General features: G+C 51.9%; 1 protein-coding gene across 1 annotated transcript; it reads left to right on the forward strand.

Annotated features, from left to right (window-relative positions):
• The first annotated feature begins 3825 nt into the window (after positions 1-3825).
• On the forward strand, positions 3826-15708 carry Il9r (interleukin 9 receptor). The gene is made up of 9 exons (XM_015490623.2): positions 3826-3870; positions 7953-8064; positions 8406-8517; positions 8592-8770; positions 9222-9367; positions 9805-10006; positions 10456-10561; positions 12088-12172; positions 14017-15708. Exons 1-9 carry the CDS (start codon positions 3826-3828, stop codon positions 14554-14556), a joined length of 1527 nt encoding a protein of 508 aa, XP_015346109.1. The 3' UTR covers positions 14557-15708.
• The last annotated feature ends 557 nt before the right edge of the window (positions 15709-16265 follow it).

The raw sequence follows: 16265 nt of genomic DNA on the forward strand, positions 1-16265 counted from the left end.
CTTATCAGAAATTTTGGAGGCTCAGACTGGTAAATTTGAGTTGCTTAGTCCCTTGCTGTTGTGGAGGCTGGCTTTGAACTTGATTTCCTCCGGCCTCAGCCTCTGGAGCTGCTGGGATTACAGGTGTGTACCACTGCACTTGGCAAGCTAGTTTACCTTTTAACTCCTAATTTCCCGGTGTGGCTCTTAACCCCATAAGATAGAGAGCTGACTTGTTTGTCTTATTTTCCTTATTTCCAAGGGGGTCCTGTTTCTCATGGGGGTCCCCAACTGTGTCAGTTTGCTTGCATAAAGTAGAAGGGTAGTTGCTGCTCTCTATTGGGTAGGGTGAGGGGAGAGGTGGGTGTGGCTTTGTTTAGTGGTGTGGAGCTTCCTTTGTGCACAGATGTCGAGGCCTCTGGTGGGGACAGCGCGAGTGTGAATGCTGAAAAGTGGCCAAGATGCCAAATTTTATGTTGTGTGTATTTTAAAATACAGTAAGCACATTTATTAAAAAAAAAAAAACAAACCTCTAGCCAGGTGTGGTGGTGCACACCTGTAACCTAACTACTTGGGAGACTGAGGTAGGAGGATCACAAGTTCAGGGCCAGCCTGGGAAACCACAAGACCTTGTCTCAAAAGCAACAAAACAAACACCAAAAGGCTCCACAACTCCGTGGACACTGAATCTTGAATTTCATCTGATTTTTATGTGTTAATGCAGTTCATAAAGAATTCCAACCATTTACAAGTGTATGAAGCAGAATGGGGGTGTAGCTCAGTAGAAGGCCCTGGGTTCGGTCCCACTACTGAAAAAAGAAGCATTAATCTTTCTAAATTCACAGGTTTAAAAAAATCATAGGCTGGACTTGACTGGTATGGTTTGCTGACCCTGTTCTACCTCCTGTAGTCCAATCAGCATGTGACCCTGGCAACATGCCTCTCCCTCATTTGGTGACTTGTTTCCATGGTGACTCCGGCCAGGTGCTCCTCTTCATAACTGTGGCTTCCTTGTCTGTCTGTGGATGTTGTTTTCTGGGTACCTTCATGTGCTGTGGAAGAGGGTGGGCGATCAGGGGTGTGCCATTCGTGCATTTTCTAGGGGAAGAAGTACTGACCTCACGCCTGTATCCACTGGTGAAGATGTACTTTTGTGCTGTCTTGCACACTCTCTCCTTCTCTTTCTCTCTCTCTCTCCCCCTCCCTCTCCCTCTCCATCGTCTCTCTCTCTCTCCCTCTCTCTTCCCCTCTCCTTCCTGTGGACACTATCTGAGCTACTCTCTTCTGCCACACCCATCCATCATGATGTCCTGCCTTGCCTCAGACCCAGAGCTGTGGAGTTGGCCTACCTGTTGTGGACTGAACCTCTGAAATCAAGAGAGTTCATACATAAAGGGAAAAAAAGAGAAACTCAGGAGAAAATGGCAGTTGTTAGTTGTGGGAGCAAATGTAAACTCTACTGTAGCATCACCAGAAAACTAAAGGAGTTAGCTTTGGAATCCCCCGGGGAATGTGAGCACACCTCCAAGACCAGAGTCTGCCTCCTGGAAAGCACTGTGGTGATTCACCGGCTCTGAGTCTCCGCTCCCCATCTTCACACTTCACTGTGCATGGTAGCCTATACCTTGCAGTGGGATAAGTAGAGGAGCTTGACCTCTGGGAGAATGACACATCTCCTTTATATTATAGAATTATTGCAAGTGACCATGTTCATTTATATAATCAACTAATCTCAGATCAATCAACTTTGAAACAGGCTGTTGGCTCCTGACCTCTTTTCTTAGAACATTTTAGAAAAATTCTAAATATAAATTCTAATTATAAATTTCCAGCCCCTTCCAGATGTAAAACTCTCTTAAAAGCTTTTTGACAGTTTTCTAATCCAGGAATGTCTTTCTCAAGGATCTGGGAGCCATTGCGGAAGTGTAATTGTCAAGGAAGACAGTACCTCATCCCCCAGTCTCTATGTCAGGACAGGAGCTTGACTTCAGAAGTGCCCGTGCTCCAGGTGTAAAGATGGGAGAACACACTTTCTTTTGGTAAGGCCAATTAGCAAACCTGGTGGCCTCAACCTCCTCCCGCTTAGTTCTCAAAAACTCCCCAGCACTTTGTTTTTGTGAAGTGGGGCTTATTAGACGGAGTTCTGGGCCTGTCTCCTATTGCAATAGTCTTGAACAAAGTCTCTTTTGTGTTTAAAAAAAATGTATTTTTGTGGAATCTACTATATATTTGTATCATATAAGCAAGGCATTAGCAGGATAAAGATGCTCCCAAAAATCTAAAAAAAACCAGAAGTAGATAAATATGATATATCTCTGGTCAGTCATTGCTAAGCTGTTTCATGACTTGAGCCTTTGGTTCTATCTCTTCAGAGAGCTGCTGCACAGTACACACACAGCACACATGTGTGCATGAACACTCTCATACACATGTACACACTTAAATATGATCTTATGTGGCACAACAAAGAACATATAGTCAATATGTACATGAAAAGATGCTTCTCTTAACTAATTATCAAGGAAGTACAAAATTTAAAAAAACATTGAAATATCTTTGCCTATCAGACCAGCACAGATTAAAAAGACTGATAATGTTTGCTGTAAACAAGGGTTATGAGTGTTCTCACAGTGCTGGTGCGAGTGGAAGTTGGTGCCCTGTTTTTGTAGGGCCACTTGGGGTATCTATGAGTGTTTCTAAATGTCAACCTTGAGGCCCCCTGATTCCACTGTTAGCAAACATTTTTATGGAAGTACTCCTTCTGTTGATTAGAGATCCATGCCTAGAATTGTGCATCACCTTCATGTAAAATACTGTATGTAATGGTACAAAAGTCCATTTAAGGAACTATTAAACCATGACATATACTGCCATTCAATGCATGAGGAAGATTTGCCTGTGACAACCTAGAAAGAGGTTGCAAATAGCCAGAAGTACAAGGAAGCCACTTGCCAATAGCACAGTCTGAGTCTGTTAAGAATATGTGCTTATTTGAATGAGCTTAAAAGGTGTCTGGAAGGATTTGGGCTAAATTGCTGGCAAGGGCCACCTCTGGGCAGGCTAAGTAGGAATCTCCCGTTTCAGTTAGTCCCTCTGTGGGGTTTGTTTTCTTTGACTGAGTTTGCTTTACCTTTATGTTTCGCGCCCACCCTGCCCCTGCTGCTCACAGCTGGTCTTCTTGGTGGAAGAACTGCACCTCTGGTTCTGGAAAAACCTGGGAGGGGTGAGGGCCCTACTCTGCTGTCAGGGTCCTTGCTTCCTCTGCTAGTTCGGTGCAACTTGACAGTGGTGCTCTGGTTCTCGAGAGAAGCACAGTGGACTCCCATCTGCCAGTCAGGAGACAGATCACTAACACCCAGGTTTGGCAACTCAGTGTCACAGGGCCTGTGGTAAGCAGTGACAGGCGTCTCTCAGCTCCATGAGGGTTACTCTGCTTTGTGCCGTGGTTTAAGATGTGGGTGGCCTGTGTCAGCCTGTCATGAGGCCACGTCACTGCCGCTGTGGTTATCTCCTGGATCAGGTGAGGGGCTTTGCTGCACATCAAGGACTGTCACAGCAGGTTGCCTCTGGGCTGGTGATGCTGAGACTCAATGGCACTGGGCAGATGCATCTGGGAAGGTGAGTCTGTATTCTGGGTTCCCCAACCTCTGACCGTAGCATGAACTTCAGGAAACAGAGAGAGACAAGTGGTCCTCTATCCCTGGGCCCAGGGAACCACCGTGGCATTTGGGAGCTTCTTCCCAATTTTTCATCCTCTGGTGCTCTGGCCTTAGCATATCTGAGACTGTAGAATTTGCAGTGCTGACCATAGAATCATACACTGCAATTTCCAGGTCTTCAGGGGGCATGGGTACCATTGTGGTCTGTGTAGTCATGCTCCAGCTGGACAGGGTAAGGGTGCTTCTGATTATGGAAGAAACTTCTTCTGTGACTGAGTTGACCTTTGTGGGCATGAGAGCAAATGGTATTGTCATGGCCATGAGGTGTAAGTGAGGCCCTGGGGCAGGTAAAGCCCCTCCGGAGCTCCCAGGCCTCTGGGGGCTTCAGGGCAGAGGGGGAGCTGGGAGGCAGCAGGTGCAGGTGGGATTCCAGGAGGGTCAGCTCAGCTAGGCAGGCAGAATGGAAGAGGGTGCTTTCCTGAGGAAGCAATGCCCTCTGCATCCCCTGGGGCTCTGGGCTAGCTGTTCTCACGAGGGGCTTGAGGAAATGGGCCTGTTGTTCTGGGCTCCCCTCTGACCTTGTGAGGTCAGTGGAAACCCTCCTGGTGTGAGTTCAAATTCCGTTCCATTGTTCCCTTCATGGATGACCAGGGTGGCCTCTGTAGTAAGGTGGGGGAGCATTTGTGAAGAAGATAGCAGAAGTCTGCAGGTCACCCTGGAGCCCGGTCCCTACTGGGACTCCACAGAGCAGTGAGCTTCACCTGCAGGGGGACTGCTGGACTGGTGAGGGGGAGTGCTGGAAGAGGGTTGCCCCCCACTGAGGCAGCAGGAGTAGTGGGCATAGTTCCCCAGGCCCTGAGGAGAACCTCATCAGCTCCTGCACTGTGCCCTGGCACACTCTGTCTGGGGAGATAGACTGGGGGCTGGAGGTGAGCTGCGGAGAGCACTGAGATGTGGAAGAAGCTAGGCCCAGGGCATAGAGTGAAGGGGGCCAGGCGGTAGGCTTGTGCTCACCCTTGCAGGCTCTCTGACCCCTCCCCTCCACCCCCGTGCTCCTTGGGCACTGTCGTTGCCCTTTCCCCCCAATCCTGGGTCTGTGCCCTTATCCACCCAGCATCTCTGGTCCAGGCCTCTTCTCTCCTGAACTTCAGCTTGGTGTGCCCTCAGACCCCTGACCCCCATGCATCCTCCCTGCCAGAAAATGTGTGGCAAGATGCTTCTAGGAACCCCTCCCTGATTCCTGACCTTCTCTGCGTCTCCCTGTACCTCCTTCCTCCAGTACTGGGTGTTGAACCTAGGAGTGTTTCACCACTGAGCTACATCCCCAGCCTTTTAAATTTATTGCTTTGAGACAGGTCTTTCTAAGATGCTGAAGCTGGCCTCAAATTCACAATCCTCCCGCTTCAAACTTGAGTCACTGATATTACAAGTGTGAGCCGTTATGTCTGGCCCCTCTTGTCTGTTATCTTTGTCCTCAAGCAGCTGGCCTGCCCACACTGTCCCTTCTGCTCCCTATGTATACCCAGACCCATCAGGATCACCAACCTGTGCCCAACAGCTTTGGGAGTTCCCCTGTGCCTGAGAAGGCCATATCCTGTGTGACCCAAAGAGGGAGTTCTCTCCTGCTCCCATTTTCAGCCCTATTTCCTGGCACAGCCTCCATGCACCCCAGGGTGCAGCTGCTTCTGGCAGCTAGAATCTGCATTTCTCTCTTCACCTCCAGCAGAGAGAAGACAGTGCTGGACAAGGGTTTATTTAAATAGCAACCTCCATCCATCTGCCTCCACATCCTCTAGCTTTAGATGTGGGCAAGAGAAACAGGATCTCATGTCTTCCCCCATTAAGATAAAAACCAGGGCTGGGGTGTGGCTCAGTGTAGAGCACTCTCCTGGCCCTGGGTTCATTCCCAGAACCACACGTACACATGTACACACACACACAAAATATATAATAGGTTTTCTGTGACAGTAAGTGAATACAGTGACTGGTCCCCAGTGGAGCCAATTTGGAGCATGTCCTACAAGGCACTAAGGAGTCCAAAGCCTCCTGGACATAAAGCCTCCTGGACATCCCCCATGATGGTGGCTTGCTCTGGCATGGGAGGAATAGTGGGGCCTGAGGGCCAATATGGATACCATATATGCAGGGCCTATATGGATACCCTCCCCTGGGGCTGGCAGACCCCATGGTCAAAGTCAGGGTTCCAGCTACAGGGCATCCCACAAATTCATGTATCCCAGAAATCCAGGATAGGTAGGCCATCTGGGCCAGATGTGGACCCGTGGGCTTCGTGTTGTGTTTGCAGACCTGATGGGGAAGGCCATACTAGTCCCTGGTGTCAGCCAGGGTGTCAGGAAGCACCTCTGTCTGGTGATGCAGACTCTGGCTTCCCCTCTTGTTCTCATGCCATCCTGTGACCTTCTGTGTGAGACTTCCCTGGAGCCAGCCTGGCACCTCTTCGAGGACCAAGGGGTACTATGCTGACTGGCTGGCCCAGGGTTTGCCTCCCTCTGTAATATCTCATCCCATGTCTGCAGTGACTTAAAGGGAGATCTGTGATGCCCTGAGGCTTCACCCCCTTTGTGTGGTTCTCAGTGGGTATGTACTGATGGACTCACACATTGCCCTCAGGCAGCTTCAGGCTGTGTGGGAGCTAGGAGGACCCTTACTAAGAACAGAGCTGCCATGTGCTACATGTGGGGCAAGTCCCTGGTCTCTCTGGGCCTCAGTTTCCCCAGGTTGCTGCTGGTGGCACCTAGCTCTCTGTCACTCCTCTTGTTTGCATCCTGCCCACTATTCTTCCCACCTGGTCTATAGAGGGGGACTGTGGAGCTGAGAGATACCTGATGGCTTGCTTTCCAGCCACCTGCTCCTGGGCCAACCTGTGGCTGGGCTGGGTGGGTGCCTCTCCTGGAACAGAGTCTCCACAGGGGTCTGGGCCAGCTCTTAGCAGGAAGTGGCTGCTGTGATGAGCTTTTACCAGGCCTTGGTGCCTTCCCACCCTGAATGGACTGACAGTGCCAGGAAGTATCACAGGAGGGGACAGACCCTGCCTGCCATGCTAGGCAAGTGCTCTACCACTGATCTACATCCCCAGCTTCCAGACATTACCACGGAGAACTTGCCTTTCATGCTGCTGCTGGTAGTGCCAGGCTGCATACTCCTTTCCAGGGAAGATTGGGTCTTTTTTTTTTTTTTTTTTTTTTAAATATTTATTTTTTAGTATTTGGCGGACACAACATCTTTGTCTGTATGTGGTGCTGAGGATCGAACCCGGGCCGCACGCATGCCAGGCGAGCACGCTACCGCTTGAGCCACATCCCCAGCCCCAAAGATTGGGTCTTATCAGTGGTTTGTCCTCGGGGTGCTAAGGTGGGTAGGTGCCTGCTGAGGGATGAGAGCTTCTGGGGGGTAAGCACGCTCTGATCTGTGTGCATGTCTGCTTCCTTTTTCTTCCTTATCACTAATCGGGCTTGTGTAACCCAGCTGGCCCTGCTTCCTGCTTAGGGGCTATCAGCGAGCCATCTGTAGCTGCAAATGGGGTGATAGGGCGTCAGCAGCTTCCCCACAGCCAGGAGCTTCCTGATCCCTCTGTCTGTAGTCAATCTCTGGCTCCCCCAGGGATCCTCAGCAAAGGGGCTTGTCCTTCTTGGGGTGTAGGACGCCTGGGAATAGAGAGATGATGGGCATTTTGGCAAGTGCCATCTGTTGCATGGACACCTACTGCCATCCTCAACCATGTTACTGAGGCAGAGCTACATCAGGTCTTCATTTAAGGCAGCAAAAGGCAGTGCGGCTAGCTACGCATGACTGAAAGCTAATGTGTGTCCCCGGGTCAAGGCCCTTCCCCTCCTTGGCATCTGCTTTCGTGTTATGAACCCAACAGCCTTTCTCATGATTGTCAAAACCAAAGTACAAAGTGCAGTTTCCACAGCTGGCATAGCATGTGACACCCAGGAGCTCCATGGGCCTGACAGTTTTCCCCAATCCTGACTGCCCTTCAGTGTGGGCCTGGGCCTGGCTAGGGGGAAGGACAGGCAGAGGATGGTGGTCTCAGAGAGGGCCTTGTAGGCATACATGGAGATGCTGCTCTCAGACTCCAGGAAGCTGTGTCTTGCACATGGAAGCCACAGTCCTTGGTTGGGTCAAGTGACCCTTCTGAGCTGCGGATTCTTACCGGTGAAGATTGGACAGGGATGCCTGGTTTCTTTCATTGGAAATGGTGATGGTGAAGGTGATATCCCATTCAGAGCCTCTGCTAAGTGGAATCTCAGGGAACTTCCCACCCAGAGAGGCATAGGCCTCTCAGTCTAGTCCCTTGCAGGTTGGACCTTGGAGAGTGAGGCCCTGATTCGAGATCTGGGCACATGGCTCCTATTCTGTACCTGTGCCTGCTGGGGAGTTTCTGTCCCTGAGGAGGGAGGAGGTGAGTATTGGGCACTTGTGTCTGTGTGGGGCAGCTGGATGGAGAGCTAGGGGCTGGAAGTGGGGGCATCCCTGGGAGAAGAATGGACCCAGATTGCTAGGACCTGTCCTCCGGGGTCCCATTGACCCTAGGCTTCCTGTGCCCTCGTCTTGGTCCTGACTTCCCTATGTACATGGACTGAGCCCATTACCCCCAGGCCCCCCAGACCTGCCTTTGACAGATTCTCCTTGGTCATTCTCTGGAGACTGCCTTGTTAGGGTTCAGCTGTCAGTCCCTCTCTTGCCCCTGCCTCAGCTCTGCCCAAAAGCACCTGGTACAGGCTCCAATGGTCTCATCCCCAGGGCCATGGGCTGGAACCTTCACCTGCCTCACCAACAACATCCTCAGGATCGATTGCCACTGGTCTGCCCCTGACCTGGGTCCTGGCTCTGGCCCCTGGCTCCTCTTCACTAGGTGAGGGGAAGGGTGGTGGGAGTGCAGCCCCCCTGGAAGCAGCTTGCCCTGGTGCTGATGTATGGCCTTTCCAGCAACCAGGCACCTGGCAGCAAGCACAAGTGCATCTTCCAGGGCAGTGCCTGCACCCTGGAGCTGCCCCCTGAGGAGGTGCTCTTGCCCTCTGACAACTTCACCATCACTCTCCACCGCTGTGTCTCTGGGAAGGAGCAGGTCAGCCTGGTGGACCCACAGTACCTGCCCCGGAGACATGGTGAGCAGGGGTGCCTTCCCAGGGCCAGCCTACTGCTTGGTGGGTGGGGGCAGGGACCTCAGCCTGTGACCCCTGTGGTCTTGAGTCCTTGCCAAGGGAGACCTGGGGTTGGAAGCAGGTGACCCTGGGAGGGGATGGCCATGTGCTACTTACTGCAGGGTCAGGGTTTGGGCAGAGGATGAAGCTGCAGGGCCAGCTGGGGTGGGGGCTGAGTTGGGTTCACATCACTAGAAATGCACTCCAGTCAGAGCAGGAAGGAGTCCAGCAGCAGAGTGTGAAGGAAAGGGGAGCAGCATTGGGAAACCTCCTTGCTACAGGGGCTAGGATAGTTGTTCTGTCCCTGTCTTCCAGTGACTTCCCTGGTCTGAAGGGGCCTTCACCATGCATCACGGGAATCTTAGTGCCCTAGATCTTGGCATGCTGAAGACCTCACATATCCATTCTGTTTCAGTTAAGCTGGACCCTCCCTCTGACCTGCACAGCAACATCAGCTCTGGCTCCTGTGTCCTCACCTGGACCATCAGCCCTGCCCTGGAGCCAATGACCACACTTCTCAGCTATGAGCTGGCCCTCAAGAGGCAGGAAGAGGCCTGGGAGGTAATGCTTTGGCTTGCTCCCCTGGGTCTTTTCTTCCCCAGAGCGGCTGCCGGGAATGGTGAGGAGGAAAGGGAGCCAGAGTCAGGTGTGTGTGTATGCGCATCCTCCCCATGCACACAAGTATGCCAGTGTACGTGTGTATGTGTACACACAGGAGGGCGTGAGCACGCCTGTGCATGGATGTGTTTGTGTGTTTGTATGTGATTTGTACATGAGTGTGCCTGTGCTTTGTGTCTACATGTGTGAGTGTGTATTGGGGTGTCTGAGTGTGTGAGTGTGAAATGTGCCTGTAGATGTGTGTGTGCCTGCATTTTGTGAACAGGGGTGTGTCTGTGTATGAGTGTGCACATGTGTGTGTGTGAGTGGTCTGCTGTGTGCACTCTCCAGCTAGACCCAGCCCCACACCTGGTACCTGCTCACTCTCCCTGGCTCTGCAGCAGGCCCGGCACAAGGACCGCATTGTGGGGGTGACCTGGCTCATCCTTGAAGCCATCGAGTTGGATCCTGGATCTACCTATGAGGCTAGGTTGCGTGTGCGGATGGCCGTGCTGGAGGACGATGTGATTGAAGAGGAGCGTCATGAGGGCCAGTGGAGTGAGTGGAGCCAATCTGTGTGCTTCCCCTCGCCCCAGCGAGGAGGTGGGTCCACATGGCGGCTGCTCATCCACAGCTTGGCTTCCACTCTTCTGACCATCCCACCCCTTTACTTTTCACCCCAAGGCCCCTTCCCCTGCAGTCTGAGATATGCAAAGGGAAACACACCCTGGGCTCCTAGGAGCCTGCATCTAGTGGCTACCATTGGGAGTGAGTGTGACCTGGAACTCTATGCCAGATGGGGCTCAGTCTCCTTAGTGAGGGTAAGGCTGACCCTTGTGCATAGTGCTGCTAGGAAGGCTCAATGAATGACCTGACCACCAGCTGTGTGGCAGATGGAGGGGCGGGCCGAGAATGAGACTCACCCCAGGGACTTCAGCAGGCTTTGCACTAACCTCCAAGGCCATCCCAAATTCTTTCCTCTTTGGCCCAGGGAACTGATAGGGGCCCTTTGTCAGGTGGGCTTGGGGGAACCTCTCCTTTCTTGCCCACAGGCCTCCTGGTCCCATCCTGGGGCTGGCTAGACAGCACTTTTGTTGCTGTACCTGTCTTTCTCCTTCTGACTGGCCTGACCTACCTCCTGTTCAAGCTGTCACCCAGGTAGGTGGCTACGCTACTGTGTGTGCGTGAGCCTATACACTTGACTATCAGTGCATGCACACACAATGTCTTATCATGTACACGTGAGCGTGTATATGTGAATGTCTTAGTGTATGCATGTTTAGTGTGTGTGCATGTGTGTGGGCATATCAGTCTGTGCATGTGTAGGTATGTGGTGTCTGGGACATAAGGCCAACCCCCCTGCTCCTTTTCTTCCCTCTCCATTGTCTGGTCCTGAATGGAGTTGGGTTTTCAAGTGTCCATACTGGGCCATTGTTGGTGTATCCCCAAGTTGACAGGGGAGAGAAGGGAAGGGGGTGCTGTGGTAAACCTGAACATGTGATATGCTTGGTCCCCACCAACTGTGGAGAGACCCAGAGTTCCTGGGACTCAGGAACCTGAGGTCCTTGTCTCCTGGCACTGGGGATGTTGCTTGGTTTGCTCATCCGTTCACATGTTGTATTGAAGTGCTATTTTGGGCAACTGGGGTGCACAGGACCCTGTTCTCATCCCTGACAGACACCTCAGAGAGCAAGATAAGCCCCCACATCTTATGTACCACATGTCAGGTTTCGAGGTCACAGGAGCCCTATCTGGGACTGAGGAGGAGACTGTCCAGCTGCAGACAAATGATGGAGAGAACAAGAGGGTTGGACACAGGGCAGGAGGGTGTGGGGAGGGTGCCAGCTTCTCTTTAGAACACTGGAAGAGAGCGGCATGTGATGCCACACCATTTGGTTCAGGTGGTTAGAATGGACCACTGATGTACAGGTGATTTGACTTGATCGAGGGTGAGGAGACAGAACACCTCAGAAGGAGTTGCCAGGGTCTTAGGCAGAGAAGATGGGATTTGAGTGGTGATCCCTGAGGTGAACTCCAGGGGCTAGGCCCTGGGAGGTCAGGGAGGTTGAGCTGGCCCTGTGGGGTTGGAGCCTTGCATGGCCTCCTTTTGAGGGAGTGTGGGTCCTGGGCAGGCAGCTGGGTGATCAGGTGGATTGGGAGCTGGGCTTATCTGCCAGCAGCACACATGTAGTTCCTGGAGCTACTGGCTCTGAGGGCTGAGGGCAGGTCTGGCCACTTCCAGGCACTGACTCTGTGGCTGCAGCTCACCTGGAAAAGGCATATGCCTTGATATAAATCAGTTCTATGGGGCATTAGCCAGAGAGGTCACAGCCTGCCATTTGTGTTTTGCCCTGAGGGTGGGTTTGTCCATAGGGTGGGTGGGTTTGTTTGTTCTTGAGAATGAATCTTGCTATGTTGCCAAAGCTGATCTTGAACTCTTGGGCTCAAGCAACTCTCCTGCCTCAGCCTCCTGAGTAGCTGGTACTACAGAAGTGAACCATCATGCCCAGTCCTCTGAGGAGCAAGAGGGAGGGAGGGGCAGCAGCCTGGGTGAGGCAGGTTGACATCTTCTGGCTGGACGAGAGCTCCGTCTCTGCAGTGACCTCAGACTTTCTGGAGTGTGGCCTTGGGAGGTGCCTGTACTAGGGTCTCTGCAGGCTCTGACTGTCCCTTCCTGGCCTCAGGGTGAAGAAAACCTTCCACCAGAACGTGCCTTCACCAGCAGTGTTCTTCCAGCCCCTCTACACTGTGCACAACGGGAACTTCCAGGTGTGTGCAGAGGGCACTGCAGAGCAGATATGGCTCCAAGGTTTGACCTGAGCAGGTGTGGGCTTGGATGGGGGCTGGTCTGGTCTTTTTTTTTGTATAGTTTGTGGGTCCAAATTGACACACTGTCTCAAATGGTAATAATTTAAGTGTATTTTCACTGCTGATTTCTTTTTGTTCCCTGGCCTCCAGTTCCATTCTTTCTTTTTTTTTGTGATGATGTTTTAAAAAATAATTCTTTTTTATTTGTTTTTATGCTATGCTAATGATCAAATCCAGTGCTTTACACATGCTAGGCAAGCACTTTGCCACTGAGCCATAGCCCTAGCTCCAGTTCCATTCTTCTTTGTTTTAAATAGTTTTTAGTTGTAGATGGACACAATACCTTTATCTTTATGTGGTGCTCAAGATCAAACCCAGGGCTTCACACATGCTAGGTGAACGCTGTACCACTGAGTCACCACCCCAGCCCCCAGTTCCATTCTTGATGGGAAAATTAAACTTTCATTTCTCTGCTCTGCTACTGAGGGAAATATTCAGTTCAAGGTGCATATTATGGGCTGTCTGCACCCACCCCATCTCATTCCTTCTTCTCACCTCCTCTTCCCCAAAGGTTTTTGTCCTGTGGCTATGGGGAAGGGTCTTTGGCTTGTACTACTGTCCTGGCCCTAATAGGACCCCTGACTTCTTCTTTGGTGGCCACCGTGAAGTGTCTGGTACCTTATGGGCTCTTGGGTATCTCCCTGGCACCATTGCACATGAGTGCACCCTGTATTTCCCTATTGTGGGCCTGGGAGGGAGAGCTTCAGATCACTTTTGTAGCCCCCTACCTCTGTTGGGGTTGGCAGTTCATGCTTCCTGAGAGGAGGTCGGGAGAGGAAAATCTCCCATGGTGGTCTCTGTCTTTCCCCTCTCAGTGCTGAGTTCTTCCCTAAGGTCCAGGCCAAGCTGACCCTGCTCTTCCCCAGGATCTTGCTCCACCCTGTGGCCAGGGATGTCCCCTTCACATGGTCTCCAGCTTATTATGCAAAAACATCCTTTGTTCTCTCAATAGGGAGACTAGTTTTCTGTTGTCCAAAAGTATAAGTTGTAGCTCAAAACTGGGCACTTGGCTCTGGAGGGAGTTCCACTCTTCCCCAAGCCAGTAGATGTGACTGTCAAGAGCCCAGGCAGCTGTCCTATCAAGAGGACAGGCTGAGCAGGCAGAAGTAGTTGGCCCTTGGGCTATGTCATCCCAGTTATAGGCACTGACCCCTTTTCTGCAGAACCATGGCAGCTGCCAGGCGTTATTCAGACTTCAGGGATGGGGTGCAGGTACAGGTATGGTGCTATAGGTCAGCTCTCCAGGAAGCAGATGGAGGGTGTAGTGTTTGGTGCATTTGGTGGAGGCTTTGGTTCCACTGAGGGAACAGATTCATTTTGGAGGTAAGGGCTTCCAGTGGTTCCAGAGAGGGTCCTGACTGCATCTCTTGCCTTGTGTGTAAGTGGGGTTCTTTGGGATGCCCAGGCTTTGTAGCTGCTGGAAGACCCTGGCAGTGTGCTCTCAGAGGTTAGCTTTGTCCTTAGCACCTGTCATCAACTTTACCCTGGTTCAGGCTTCCGTGAGTGCAGGGCTTAAGGCTGGGGAGTACTGAGGGAGCACACAAGGTCCTGTGCTGATGCCAGGCTGGCACATGGGGAAAGATGGAATGTTCTGGGCACAGGTGCTCTTGGCCTATGGTATGGAAGGCAAGAGAGCTTCCTGGAGAAGGAGAAAGGCTGGGCCTGCCCAGGATAAAGTAGTTGCCCCAAAGTGAGCTCTGAACCTGCTGCTTAAGCCCTTCCCTCCTCCCTGTGCTCTGTTCCAGACCTGGATAGGGACCCATGGAGCCAGCCCACAGCTGACTCAGGACTGTGTCAACACCCTGCAAGGAGCCTCAGAGTCCAGCATCTGGGAGGCCATCACACTGCTCACCTATGGCCTGGCACGCTCCAGGCAATCCTCAAGCCTGGAGGAGCAGGAGGGCACTGGTCCTGGTCTCTCAGAAGCCCTGAGCTCAGTGAGTGTGCAGCCAGCAGGATGTGTGGAGTTGGGGGAACAGTCAGCCTACCTGCCACAGGAGGACTGGGCCTTTGTGTCCCTCACCAGGCCAGCTCCCCCAGACTCCCAGGGCAGAGGCAGTGACTACTGTGCCTTGGCCTGCTACAGGGGGTGTCAGCCCTCAGCCCTCTCAGGAAACACACAGAGTACGTGGCCCATCCCAGCTTCAGCCTGTGGCCCTTCCTGCAGCCAACAGGGTGCAGAGTCCCAGCAGGGAGACACCTGTGAGGGAGCTGGTCATGGTCAGAGGCACAGACTACAGGAGGAGCTGCCTTCTACTCTGGACATGCCGCAGGCTCAGTCCTGAAAATTCTAGAACTGGACTATGTTGCATCATGTCCATTTTGGCAAAAATGGACTAAAGTCCCTGGAGCTGACCCTTGGCTCAACTGGACCTCCTGGGAAGGGGCACCTGTGTATGGCCAGAGCCTGGATGGAAGCAGGAAGCCCTTCTCAGCCTCTGTGCTCCTGTGGGGAGGGGCCTCACCCTCAGCATCCTGACAGCCAGCCCGTCCCTTCCCTCCCTCCTTCAGGCTTTGTCCCAGTCTTCCCTCAGAAGAGGGTTGTGGACCCAAGCTGTTCTACCCTCACTCCCGTAAAGGGCCAGCTGGGCCCAGTGGACACCGGTGAGACACCATGACCACGTGGAGCATCCTCTTCTATGCCTTCTTGAGACACCTTCCCTGATGAGATTAAAAGGGACATCTTGGCTATTTCAAATTGCAAGGGGGGCAGCTGGAGGAGGTGGGAGGGGTGGTTTGTCCAGCCCTATGCTTTCTGGGCTTCAGGACTTTGGGGATAATGTTTTTAACACATGAAATCTGGAAGGCAAACATTCTGACCGTGGTGCCATGCTTTCAGATCAAGGCATGGGATGGCAGGCTCCATTTCAGCTTAAATGCCCAAAATTATGTTGTGGAATAATCAGAACAGTGAATTTTAGAGGTTCTGCATCAGGACTAGCCTGTGGCACAGACTGAACAAGCTAACAGAATCCAAGCTCAGGAGGCAGTTGATGCCTGTGAAAAGAGATAAACAGAAGTTGCTTGGGGAAATGAAGGTATGGTACGAGGTCTTCCAAGCTGATCAGAGGTGGTTCCAGGAGCTGCCTCTAGGTTCTACCTGGTAGGTATGGTCCTATGGGGCTCCTGGGGTTGCCTCCAGGTCTGGCTGTCCTTCCCCAGGAGGCTTCTGTGGGCAAAGATGCAGACTTGGGTTTGTCCCTGCATTCTCCTGAGTTTATCCTCTGCATCTACAGGTGTCTCCATATAGAACCCTCTTTGCCTCACTGTGAGGCACAAAGACAAGGGGAGTGCAGGTGGCTCAGGTGTGGGCCAGAGCAGAGGCCTGGGGGAGCTCAGAGTCCCCAGGCCTCCATGACATGGATGCTGTGCAGTTCTGTTATTGACCCACCTATTGAGGTACATCCTAATTCCTTAAAGTTCTTGACCATTGTGAACACGACTGCTGTGTGCCACTGCATGCTGTATTTAGACATAGGTTTTCAAGGCAGTTGTCTGAATTCTTAGTATCATGAGTGTTGAGTCCTATGGTGAGAAACTGCCAAACTGTTTCATAGTGGCCAACTTCTGTGCCCTCCCCCAGAATGCATGAGCCCCTGTTGTTCACATCCTCCACAGTGGAGACTGCATGGCAGTGCCCTCTTGCTGTTTTTGTCATTTTCTCTCATGGCAAGTGGAGCTCAACATCATTTTCCATGCTTTGCCATCTGCATGACATCATCGTCTCCTCCTCCTCCTCCTCCACCTTCTTCTTTTAATATTTTTAACTGTAGATGAACATGGTATTTTTTTTTTTTTTTTTTTTAGTGCAGTGCTGAGAATTGAACGAGAATTGAACTCAGTTCCTCCCACATGCTAGGCAAGTGTTCTACCACTGAGCCACAACCCCAGCCCTGCATATCTTCTTTGGTGAGATCTCTATTCCAATCTGTATCTCTTTGTAATTGGAGGGTTTATTTTCTTATTGTTGCGTTTTTTTTTTTTTTTTTTTGGC

This window comes from Marmota marmota, unplaced genomic scaffold (assembly GCF_001458135.2).
Source record: "Marmota marmota marmota unplaced genomic scaffold, marMar, whole genome shotgun sequence".
Classification (NCBI taxonomy): domain Eukaryota; kingdom Metazoa; phylum Chordata; class Mammalia; order Rodentia; family Sciuridae; genus Marmota; species Marmota marmota.

What these genes read in the sequence shown, in the direction of transcription:
- Il9r (XM_015490623.2), top strand. Translation starts at nt 3,826, where the DNA reads ATGGGTACCATTGTGGTCTGTGTAGTCATGCTCCAGCTGGACAGG. An exon ending in TCATGCTCCAGCTGGACAGG is followed by an intron (nt 3,871 to 7,952) that starts GTAAGGGTGCTT and finishes CTCTCAGTCTAG; the next exon opens with TCCCTTGCAGGTTGGACCTT. An exon ending in GTACCTGCCCCGGAGACATG is followed by an intron (nt 8,771 to 9,221) that starts GTGAGCAGGGGT and finishes ATTCTGTTTCAG; the next exon opens with TTAAGCTGGACCCTCCCTCT.